Source organism: Boleophthalmus pectinirostris, unplaced genomic scaffold (genome assembly GCF_026225935.1).
Source record: "Boleophthalmus pectinirostris isolate CB_2022bp ecotype Guang Dong unplaced genomic scaffold, ASM2622593v1 HiC_scaffold_16, whole genome shotgun sequence".
NCBI lineage: Eukaryota > Metazoa > Chordata > Actinopteri > Gobiiformes > Gobiidae > Boleophthalmus > Boleophthalmus pectinirostris.
In genome coordinates, this window is record NW_026571095.1 from 4,324,819 (window position 1) to 4,338,079 (window position 13,261).

The window sequence follows — 13,261 nt, forward strand, 5'->3', positions numbered from 1 at the left end:
CCTGTGCCACTTGTAATCTTGTAATCTTCTATAAATCTGATCTACTCTAATCTTTTACTCTATCTTCTTACAGTTATAAAGTCCATATTATTTCACAGAATAACGTCATCGCTCTCAGATACAGTACAAGTTTAGAAACAAGAATTCTAACCAGTGTTGTCACGATACTTAGCCTGATTCATCAGCTGGTTTCACTTCGTGGAAACCTGACCTCTGACCTTGCAGTGTTAGAATTTGTTTGCTTGATGGTAGGTGGGTACTTTTTTCATTTAACCATTCACTGCTGTTATATTAAGCTTTTCCCAAATCCTGTAGGAAGAACAATAACGTCTTTCCCCTTGATAAAATTCACCAAACATTCTCTTTGTTCCGGCTTTAAATCCTCGATCTCGGGAATCGTTGCCAACACAGAATATATCTTCGCTCTTCGTTGATTGGCTGGTGCCTGAACTCGCACTTCTGGGGTTTTTGCAAACCGTCTAGTGTATTCTGATTCCTGATTTAGTCACTGGAGAGAAATAAAACTGAGCGGAGGCACTAGGCTACACCATACTAACATTTCAACTCAATTTCAGTATTAAGGAATAGAATGCTTTTTTTTCTCCATGAAGATGTTATTGCTTTGTCTGGAATGTTTCACAGTATGCCATTAAACCTTGCTATCTGCATGGAAACCAAACCAGACCAAGTTACAGGTCAGATCTGTATTTTTGAGCTATAAAACCACCTGCATTCTAATAAATATAAGGTAGAGGTGTTTAATGTCATACTGTGGAACATTCCAGACAGAGCAATGATGTATCCATAGAAATAGGTGACGGACAAACAACCAAAAAGTTACATAGTGCACCTTTGATGGTCATAGTTAGGTCAAACGTAATGTAAAATGGAGAAAGTACTTTTATAATAAGACTATTTCATGGCTATAAAAGTAAAAGTAGAAATAGGGCATATATGGGACAAACCTGATTGCTAAAAAATACAATCTCTTCTCCTAAATTGTAAAAAAAAGGAACTGGACATATTGTTCACAGTGTGATATTAAAGCTTTTTATGGCCATGGAGGCCAAACCAGACCAAGTTACAGATCACATCTGTGGAGAGGCAACAGTCAGAACGCTCACAGTCAGAATGTTTTTGTTTTTCTAAGTATTTTTGAGTTATAAAACCACCGGTAATTGAATAAATGTAAAGTAGAGCTGTTAAAAATCATACTGTGGAACATCTAGGCAGAGCAATGACATCTCCAAAGAAAGAAGCAAGTGATGGACCCTACACAATGCACCTTTAAGTTTAAAATGTTAGTATCATGACAGCGGGGGACTGCTTCATTCATAATATGTACTTGTATGATATAGGGATGTAACGATATCCAGCCCTCTCCATACGGTATGATATCATGATATCATGATATACATCTCAGGGATCAATATTTATTGCGATATTTTGTGGAGGCAAAAAAAAAAAAAATTGAGTATGCTACTTTTCTCTCATCACAATCCAAATAAATAAGATTTAAAAGTGCTTCAAAACAACTATTTCAGCATGTGGTTTGGCCTGAAACAGAACAAAGGATCATGGTCTATGTAGTTTTTGAGCTATTGCTGCACCATAACAATGAATTTAAGCAAAGAGACTTGAGATTCGATACGTTGTAACGGCCCACGATATTACTGTGAGACTTTTGACGATACGATTTTACGATATTTCAGTTACTGTTACATCCCTGGTATGAGATCATCTTTGTATTACAGTTCAAAGTTCCTCATGGCAGTGTCTGTACAAAGGTACGTCCAGATCACTAGACATGCTCCGACTAATATCACACTTCACTGTAGCTGCTCCAATACGGGTTTGTTTTTGTTCAGTTCTAACTTGTATTGTGTGACTTTGTTGTAATAATGTTTTCTTGTTTTTAACCAATTATTTATTTGTTATTTGTTTTCTTTGCATATTTTAAAAAATTAACATAATTGGTCATGTGCAGTTACAGTGGTCATTCATAAACTGTACATTATGTCTAAAAAATTTTAAAAAAGTGCTGTAACTGAAGAAACCATGAAAAACAGAACTAGTTTGCAGTGGTCCAGTTATTCCTCACTTAACTTATAGATTCAGAGCATCCTAATTCTTCACCGTGATGAGATTTTAGTGCCTTTAACAACTTTCAGAGGCTGAGTTTTGTCATGTCAGAAACAACGGAGTCAACCGCGCACTTCTTGATTTTCAGACAGTGAAAAGTTTTAGAATTAGATCTGGTTTTCCAATATATCTATACAGACCTGGGGCTAGGGCTGGGTATCATTCAGAAGTTGCCGATACGATACATACCTCGATACACAGGCCACGATACGATCTCAATACAGTGCACTTTCGATTCAATACAATATATTTCATGTCAATTTGATGCAGTTCAGTAAAAAATCTAAACTAAATCATGTCTGTGATACTAAAAGTCAAACATTTTAATCCTCAAAACAGTGAAAAAGGCATAAACGAGTTTCCTTCCTCTAAACAAACAATAAAACTGTAGCTGTAACAAAATAATTTTGTAAAATATACCAAAAAATACTCTTTGTGATATTGATACAGCAGCCCATGATATTGATACTGTATAATAATCACATTAAACAATACGATATATCGATATGTCACTATTTTTGCACACCCCTACCTGAGGCAAGACATATGTTACTCAAATACATGAAAAATAACTGGATACAAAGCTTTAAAGGTCCTATATTGACAAAAATTACTGTATTTTGCGGGATGTTAGACGTGCTCTTAAGCCTCCAACTCCATCAAAAAATGACTGTGCGCCCCACAATCCAGAGCGCCCTATACACGAATCCACTCGGGTGTCCCAGCACGACTTCAGTAAACTACAAAGCCGCAAACACACAGAACACACAAACACACACGGAGCAGACAGTGACCACACAGTGAAAAACACCCACAGACACACTCATCACTCCACGCCGACAAGGAACAGAACGGAGGAACGAACCGAAAAAGCGAGTGCAATGTGCCACTTCTACACACAACTGAACAACTGAGTCACTGTGAACACGCCGACAATCCGTTGGTCCCAGACAGCACCCTCCCTACACGCCACCACAACTGAACAAAGCCCAGAGTCACTGTGAACGCCACAAACAAACAAAACCACTCACCCATCACACTGTTGGGTTTCCTTTAAAGTCCGGTGCGGTTTATTTGTGAAAAAAGTTTGAAAATAGAGCATTTAATGACAGTGCGCCTTATAATCCAGAGCACCTAATAGTATGAGCTTCAAGTCATGTTAGAATGTTGTTTCCTCCTCAAAAACAAACCTGGAGTTGTGTTTTGTTTCATTCAAACGTTTAAGTAATTCTTTATTATTAGTCTGTTTACGTCTCCAAAGCTCAAAATGCTCCTTTCCACCTTGTGATGTCATGAAGAGGTAGTTTTCTAGTTAACAGATGTCTTTTACCTTTTGTTTAGTAGAAATGGAAAATTCCAAGGCTGAAATTAAACACAATGGAGCACAAGATGGAACAATGTGCTTAAAGTGTTTTCAGTTTGAGAGAAGAACTCAGCCTAAATGTGCAGGGTTTGTGTGTTAAACATGTGAAAGAAACAAAACACAACTACAACATTCAAACACGACATTCTAACATGTGTAAAACGGGCTCTTTAATCCCTGATGTATACTGAGAAATGGATTCAAATCAGAGTGTGCGTCAGAGCACATCTACTGGAGGGGCGTGGGTCACCAGCAGGGGGGCAGTGCCATTTGAGCCATTTTAACGTGGTGGAGTCATACACAGCAGAAATGCTTCAAACACGTTGTTCTTAAACAGTATTAGGCTAATTATGTGTTGTTATTATTATCATTATTATTAATATTATTATTATTAGCTGCAATAGTTGTTGAGGTTGTGTGGTAGACAATACGCACACAAGACAATAATAAAAGGCTGAGGTTTATTAAAAAAACAATAAGGCCTGCCCCTGGTTGTAAACATTAAACAACAGCCTCTCCTCAAAAACACCTCTGAACAACATCACTGAAAGAAGAAATCGGGGAGCACCAGGTCTGTAGTGAGCGTGGTACGCGAGGGCACGCCGTCCACACACTTCTCCTGATGTGAGATATTTAAAAAAAATAAAATAAAATTTAAATGGTGGTATAATTTTTGGGAGGGGTACCAAGACCAAAATTATAAATATATATTATGAATATTTTGGTTACTAGTGGCTGAACTATATGAGAGCACAATGAACAGCCACGCGAAAACTTTACGCAACAACACAACACAACGTAACACGCCGCTCACACCCAGACCAACAACGTCAACAAAACTACAATAAGAGGCTACGATCACAACATGAACACAGATGTCGCTCCTACAGCACACGACAGAACAACCAGAGCAGCTCCATCACACCCACCAGCTCATTTACCCACTATTTAACTAGAACACTATTTAACTATGACACTATTTACCTGTGACGCTCCATGTTCAGGTTTACCGCAAACTAAAGAAAACCAGCCTCTTACCTTCTCCAGAGACTGAAGCAGAGTGTTTCCTCTGTCCACTGGTTCTGTCTCTGGTTCTGAAATCAAATTGGTCCAAATCCTGGTCCAGTCAGGTCCCTGACGCGAGGTCCGGGAGTCGAGTGCACGAGCTGATTGTAAAATTAGTCTTAATCCCACTTGCTCCTTAAATGTGAAAGTTCCACCAGTCCATATCAGCACCAGGACACCAGGTGGACTTCTGCCTCTGCGCTACGCCCAGGACAAACTTTTACACCCAGAAACGAGCGGGCAAAGGCGGATAGACTTTATCCTCTGCCTGGCCCCGGCGGCGGCAGCGAGAGCTCCGGCCCGGTGGCAACTGACCCAGTCCCGGCGGCGACAGTCCCGGGTCCCGGCGGCGAATGTCCCAGCAGCGGTAGCGACAGCCCCGGGTCCCGGCGGCGGGTCTGTCAGGTCGGGTCTTTGGTTCTGTTCTCATCATTTCCTGTGTGGAGCTTTAAGCTAAAGTAGCAGCTGCCGCTAATCGTGAAACTGCTACGAGTTGACGCAGCAGTTTGACGTGACGTGAGTGACAGAACAGCTGTCCAATCAGACGACACTAAATACACAGAGACTGTGATGTCATTGGTCTGGGCGCTAAAGTTTGTGCCTTCAGCCCAAAGTAAAATGCGCGGCCCTCAAATGCCCCCCCCTTGCCGCCGACACCGTAAACATGTGAATGAAACAAAACACAACTCCAACATTCAAACATGGCATTCTAACATGTGTAAAACAGGCTCTTTAATCCCTGATGTATACTGAGAAATGGATTCAAATTCTTAGATTAATCATTAAAATTCATAGAAAGTGTCTCAGGCTTGACTCAGGTTAGAGCAAAGGTTTAAGAGCAAAAGTGTAGCTGCACCTTGGAGCTCGTCAGACTGGTTCAGCCCAGAGACCAACTCCTGTACTTAGAAGAGCTCAGGACTTCTCTGAATGAATGGAATGGGAGGTGTTGGATTCCATCAACTCCAATAAAAACAAATACCTGTTAACAGTCTGTACATACTTATAATGTACTTCTTCAGTATATTTTTGTACACTTTAAAAGCTGACAGTGAGCAGGAGCAGGACTAAATCAGCTGTAGTTTCTTTTATTAGGTCGTTTTAGATCAATATTGTGATTTAAAAGGTCCAAGTTATAACATAATGATCCAAGGGTGTCACAAATACATATTACATACAATTACTTCGAACTATTATTGCTTTATTGTATTTATAATGTACTTTCTGTTTGATTGCAGGAGTGTCCTGAACCACACCATAAGTGTGTCAAACAGCCGCCCAGTTTTGGAGCAGTTCAGTCACTGCTGTTCATTTGTGTCTCTTAAATTTGAAAGACATCTCCTCTTGAATATTCACAAATTCAGAACAAAATATGTCTGAAAAATGTCTGAAAAACACAAAAGACGCTCATTGTGTTAGATTATGAAGAGTAGGGGTGAGATTAAATAAGTTTTCTTCTTCCCACTCCTTTTTGGGCAAAAAATAAATAAATACGTAACTACTACTACTACTACTACTACTACTACTACTACTACTACTACTACTACTAACTAATAATAATAATATATATATATATATATATATATATATATATATATATATATATATATATATATATATATTTATTTTTTTTTTTGTGTTTATTTTCATTTCTATTATGATTTCACTTATGTTATATGTTCCATTGTATATGAATGTAAATCTTTACTTGCCCAAAATAAATGCATTAAAAAAAAAAAACTTAAATGGTATATTAATCTTTTACCAAATCCCGTAGGAAGAAGGACAATAACGTCTTTCCCCTTGATCAAATTCACCAAACATTCTCTTTGTTCCGGCTTTAAATCCTCGATCTCGGGAATTGTTGCCAACACAGAATGTCTGACTCATTGCTGATTGGCTGGTGCCCAAACTTTGCAAACCGTCTAGTGTATTTTGATTCCTCACCTAGTCGCTGGAGAGAAATGAAATTAAGTAGAGACACTAGGTAGCACCAGCCTGACTAAAGATTTATATGTGACAACAGCAGAAAGGAGATGGTAGAATGAGTTAGCTGAAGATTTGAGAGAGAAAAAATTGTATTTGCCTTTCAGTTCTGCTTTCTGCATAATCCTTGGTTTTGCATAAACTCACCACAGTTGTGCAATTCTCTGTTTCTCTGTCTTCCTTCTTTTTTCTCATAAATGTTGTTCTGACACAAATGGACTATGCATTTCTCTGATTGGTTAATCTGCTTGTCAATCATAAATTCAGAGCCCAAATTTGACATGTTTGAATGTTCTGCTTGTGTCTGTTTAGGTTTCTGGTACTAATTTATTCACTTAAAAATTGTACATTTGAGTAAATGTGAGGAACACCTGTCTAGTTCTGTCTTTGACGCTGACTCCCTGTGGCAAGAAGAATTGACGCATACAAGTATTTGGATTCCAGCTCTTGTAGAGATAAAAAAAAAATAGGAAAAATAAATAATAAATAGGAAAAAGGTGCATTGAAAACTGGCATGTAAAAGAACCAGAAATTAAACTGGCCTCATAGTGTGTGTAAAATTTTAAACCCAATTTGAATATAGAATAGACTCAATAATTAATACCAAATCCGATACCACAATGATTAAAAAAAGAAAGAAAAAAACTCTTTATTTAAACACTTTTATTAAAATATTTTCTTTATTTTCAGCATTAAATCATAAATCATCTTTCTTTTATAGTACCATGTGACCCTGCAATAACAATTTCTATGTGCAATAACACCTTCTATGTGCAATAACACCTTCTATGTGCAATAACACCTTCTATGTGCAATAACAACTTCTGATACAACTCAAGATCATTCTAAAGCTATTCAGGAAAGGTTCACTTCTGTCCTGTGAATGTGACTTTTTTTAGTATTAATACCTGTTCAAATGTGTATCTAGTTTCAGTATTAGTTTTATTATTGTTTAGTACCTGATTTTTGATACTTTTGACAACCCTATTACCTGGTCTTGACTCTAATGCGTTGTTTTGATGGTGTCTGTGTGTCCTTGCAGATCCAGGATGGTGTCTCATAAGGAGTTCACGAACGCGGGGAAGCAGGCCGGGCTGCAGATCTGGAGGATTGAGAACTTGGACCTGAAGCCCGTGCCCAAAGCCCTCCACGGGAGCTTCTACACCGGAGACGCCTACCTGCTTCTCCACACCACCTCGCTCCCCTCCTACAGCATTCACATGTGGATCGGTAATGAACAAAACCATAGCACTGGTTTCACTTAGACTTAGACAAACTTTATTGATGCAAAAGGAAAATGACGTGAACACAGTAGCTCACACATCACAATAGAATATAATAACAAAGAGTAAAACAGATAAAAATAATAAATAAGTAGCAATAAAATCAACAAGAGACTGGTTATATAATTACCGTATTTTTCGGAGTATAAGTCACGCTTTTTTTCACGGTTTGGGTGTTTCCTTTCCTTCCTGTGAATCGGTTATCGGTTCCATGATATCAGTTCAGTCCATATCCTGTTTGGGCCTTTAATTGGATATAATAAGACTCTTTACAGGCAGATTTTGGCCTAAAACGTCTCATAATGTTTGAACTTTTATTCACACAAACCTGTTCAGTGGGATTAATAACAGTTACAGAACACAATTTGATCTCACGTGTAATAATTTCACTGTTTTAAGGAAATAAGTGACATTTTTCATTCCTACACTGGTATCGGTTAATATCAGTATTGATATAAGATAAGTATTGATATCTGGATAGCTGGGGCGGTGCTCTCCTATTAAAAATGGCTGTGGATGACTTTGTAATAAATTGAATTGACATCATTTGAGGAAAATAATAAAAATTGTCTCTATATATTATTATTATTATTATTATTATTTATTTATTTATTCATTTCATAAAGCATAAAAAGACGTCGACAGTGTCACAACATCAAACACACAAGAAATGAATGAAAAGGAGCAGAAAGAAGAAAAAATCTTATGTTATCTGCCCCCCTTTCCTTTTTCTTTTTTTCTATATATCAACCCAAACATATCATCAGAAATAATTATCTGCTGTAGATTCTGCAGTCGGTAACTCCATCTTACATTAAAAACTCATATCAAGCAATCTCAATTCAAGAATATATTTAAAGTCGCAATGTGTAACTTTTCTGGTGGTTACCTGCTTGTTACATTGTTACGTTATTGTTTTATTGTGTTATTGTTTTCCCTAGAATGTAAAACTCCTGTAACTGAATAATAGCAGGATCAATATTTTCAAGCCATACTGTGGAATATTCAAGGTTAAGTAATAAAATCTACATGTATAAAATAAGCTGATTAAACCTCCATCAAGTTGCAAAGTGCATCTTTACTTTTGGGTATTCTAAATCTTAAAAGTAAGTTTTGATCATGCTTTTTTGTCCTGAAGTTGCATGCATTGATCAGAAGTCAAGTTTTAAGCCACTGTGACTACACTTCTGTGCACTTCTATGGGCAAACCTCAACCACATTTTTGTGGTCTCCATGGACACCTGCACAGACACAGGAAGAACATGCAATTTACACAAAGAAGCACCCTGTAAATTGCGTAAAGTGAACCTAGGACCTCATTTATTTAATTTCTGTTATTTATAGTCTGGGATGGGACAAAATCTCGTGCAACAAGAACTCATGAGACAAAACTCCACAAGCTTGTGCACACATGAAAAAAATTAACTTGTGAGATTGTTTCCCCCTGAATTTACATTTGGTTTGGACAGAAAACAGAGTTAAGAGCTGGTGAGTTACACAATTTGAGAAGCTGTAGTTCCACAAAGCAGTACTACAAAGACTGCTAAAGTATTACATAAAATAAATAAAGCCAACATTGTGTAATGGATTGCACTACTTAATTTTTACAAATTAGTCAAAATCTTTGTCAAATCTTGTGGTGTGTCTCGTGAAAATTGTGTCTTGTCTCCCCCTACTAATAGTACTTCTTACTAATAGTAGTTCTTCCACTACTGCATTTTTTGTATATATAAACCAGTTTTACATTTTATATCCTGCTTGCAGTATTTGTATCATGCTTGCAGCTTAACTATTAAAAAGCACAAAAAGCACAAATTCAAACATACCCAAACATTGTCCTGACATGAGTCACTGGCCATACTGTGATAAAGTGTGTGTGTGTTGAGACATATCTGAGAGATGCGTGCAATCTCCGTGGCGACATGTTCCTTCCTGTTTCTTCGTCTGTTGTGGGTTTTCAGTGACGTTTGAAAACCCTAAGCTCGTGTCAAAATAACATGTAGAAATGCATTTATACTGCAGGTGTTTATAATATTTAAAGACATGCTATAAACAGTAGTAAAAAAAAGTTATTACAAATTCAACAAAAGTGAATGACTAGTCCCTGCCAAAGGCCCATAGTTGCTGGTAAGACTTGAATGCTCTTACCCTAATAACAATATGACAAAATGATGTTTATGATAACAAAACACATTCTCTCAAATGTGTGTTATTCCTAATGTTGCACAGCGAAATGGATTCTCGTGATATTTGTGAGTTCACAAACACTCTAGCATCCATCTTTGCTCCCACTGCTGCGGGAGAGCCTGGTCACTGGTGGTTGAAGTTTGGACCAATTAGATGGCAGCAATGTGGTTGTGAAGCACCCAAACCAAAACAAAGATGACTTCAGCCTGTTTTAGCAAAAATAGGGGCTATTTTATTTGTGAAAAATGTGCAGAAGGTAAGTGCATAGTGCATTTGTGGACAGGGAAGATCTCTGTTTAACAAAGGTTTGATAATCCCCGATTGCTTTCAGTGAGGGAGTGAAGAGTTCAGTTCAGAGTGATACACATATCAGTCTAGTGTGAGTCAGGTTATGTTATTCTTGGGCCTAAAATGCACTGTTGACGTGATAAAACCTCCTTGTCAGAGCCTGATCTCGTCTAGTCTCTGAAACTGAGAGGCCTGGGTCTGGTGGTCTGGTTAGTTCCTGGGTTAGGCTCTGATATGAAACTGTCATTCTGGCTTTATACAAATGTCATCAGTGTGGGCGGTTGGAGGAGCCAATGTTGCAGGTTGGCAGCCTCATTTCTTTCAGTCTGCTCTGGATTGAGAAGTATATTACAACCAGTGAGTATGGAGAGAATGAAAAATGCACTAAATTATTTATCCCTCTCAGGCTCAAATTAATTTTTAGTATCAGGAAAAATCTGATATTTGGGGAAAATTATAATATGGGGTAGTAATATACAATCCTGACTTTTTTATCCTTTGTAAACAAAAAAAAGTATTTTGCACTTCTGGCAGGCCGTTTACGTGTAGTCATTCTTGCACAGTCTGCATCGTCCACGTTTATCAGCATGGATGGGAAAAAAGGCTCCTGAGTAAAAAAAGCTCATAAAATATGGATGTGGAGTAAGAAAGTAACTGGAATTTAGCTGTTGCAAATCTGCAACGCCTGCCTGGAGAGGGTTAAAAGGGAAAGTGTCTGGAGAAGCACTATGTAAAACTAAAGCAGTATTATGAAATATTCTACAGCAGGAGTGACTTTATAGACAAACCAGGATCCATTTAGTGCAGCAAACACCAACCACTTCTTTCCTTCTCCAAAAAGTGCACAACTTGTTTGAATCTGTAAATTCTAATTGAGCTTGGCCTGATTTTGTGGCAGTCCTGTTTCAGTGCACTATATTGTGTGTACTTTTACATGTTACACAACTGCTGTGCTGCGCACTTCCCTTTGTGCGCTGAGCCTGGACCTGCACAAACGGCTGCACCGGCTCTAATCCTTAAATTAAAGGGTGGAGGAGAGAGTTTCCCAGACTCATGTTTGTTACGTAACAAAGACTCTTGCCAAACATGAACTATCCCTTTAAGAGCCACAAGCACTTTTCCTTTAAGAACCACAAAACAGGCCGAGGACAGAAAGTACAAACCCGAGTCCAGAAAGTATTTATATAAGATCTGCCATCACTATAGATATATACAGCATATGACACTGAGTCCTTAGTAGTTTTAATCAGATATTTCAAGGCCCGTAGTACACTGTTTTCTGGTCTATGCTATGTTGTTTCCTCATTAAAAACTACTTCATGACATCACAAGGTGGTTTAAGTTTAGGAGATGTAAATAGACTAATAATGCAGAGTTACTCAAGCAATTATGAATGAAACAAAACACAACTCTTGGTCTGTTTTTGATGAGGTAACAACATTATAACATGGTTTAAAACTCACAAGAGTCAATTTTGCTTAATATAAGATAATACAAATGCACTATGTAACTTTTCTGGTTTGGGTTTTTCCACTTGCTGGTTCCCATGGAGATAGTTACTGCTTTGCCTAGAATATTCCACATTAAGGCATTAAATGTATCTCTCTTGCAAATAGGATGTCTATTGCTGCAAAATATAAAAAAATATATATATATACACAGAAAAACATGTAATCTTATGAGAAGCAGGTTCGTCTCTCCACAGATCTGACTTGTAACTTGGCCTAGTGACATCATCTGTTGTTTTAGTCTCATTAGAACTTTTTTTTTTTTCTCATTTGTCAAATTTTCTTGACAAGTTTAAAGTACAATAATGCAAAAAGACATACATAATCTGTGTGTCATTCGTTCATTCGTGTTTCAAAATAAAACCAAAAATTAAAAAAGGAAAAAACAACTATTTTCTTCATTATTTGTCTCTAAAACCAAAATGAAAAGACAGATAATGATTTGATTTTGTGTATAAATGAATAATGTTAAAAACTGATAACAGCTGTTTCCGTGACTTGAACTGTGATGCCGAACCAGGACTGAGACCGGGATTGAGACCAAGACCAGACCAAGACCAGACCAGGACTGAGACCGGGATTGAGACCAGGACTGAGACTGGGACCAGAACGGGACCAGACTGGGACCAGCCTGGGATCTGGTTTAGTCCTGGTTCAGTTCTGGTTTAGTCCTGGTTCAATCCTGGTTTAGTCCTGTTTTAGTCCTGGGATCAGTCCTGGCTCAGTCCTAGTCCTGGTCCCAGTCTGGTCCCAGTCTCAGTCCCGGTTTCAGTCCTGGTCTGGTCCCGGTTTGGTCCTGGTCCTGATCAGTCTACGTGGGCGCACCTCCGGGCCATTCCGACACTCCTGGTTTAGTCCTGGTTCAGTCCTGGTTCAGTCCTGGTTCAGTCCTGGTTCAGTCCATATGTGGCACAATAGTTCGGCATTGCAGTTTAAGTCATGTAAACGGGAAATGGCCTTTATCTGTTTTTTCCATTATTCATTTAAACACAAAATCAAAAAATGAAAAAACTAATCATTATCAGACAAATAATGAAGAAAATTGTTGTTTTTTTCATTTTCTTATTTTTGGTTTTATTTGAAACACGAATGAACAAATGACACATGGATTATTCACAATTGTAAAATTACTGCTTGTTTCCATGACGATATGTAAATTTAAATGGCCCATATTACACTATTTTATTGATGTTTATCTATGTTCTAATGTTGTGTCTTCATCAAAAACAGACCTGGAGTTGTGTGTTGTTGCATTTACACATGTTTAACACACAAACAAACACCACCTTGTGATGTCATGCGGTAATACAGGAAGTGCTCCATTGTGTTTTTAAACTCCATAAACCTTTACAAAAATCATTTGGATCATTGCAGGTCTGGAATTGCCAATTTCTACTGAACTAAAAGTAAATTATAGCTGTTAATTTGAAAATGACCACTTC

The 13,261-nt window shown here is 37.8% G+C and overlaps 1 protein-coding gene across 1 annotated transcript in view; it reads left to right on the plus strand.

Moving 5' to 3' along the window:
* LOC110153342 (gelsolin-like) overlaps positions 1-13,261 on the plus strand; it is a 57,221-nt gene that overhangs the window by 11,405 nt on the left and 32,555 nt on the right. Inside the window, exon 2 of the mRNA XM_020917212.2 lies at positions 7,596-7,783. Within this exon, the coding sequence (XP_020772871.1) occupies positions 7,603-7,783 (181 nt within the window). The 5' untranslated portion in view covers positions 7,596-7,602. The remainder of the gene's footprint in view (positions 1-7,595; positions 7,784-13,261) is intronic.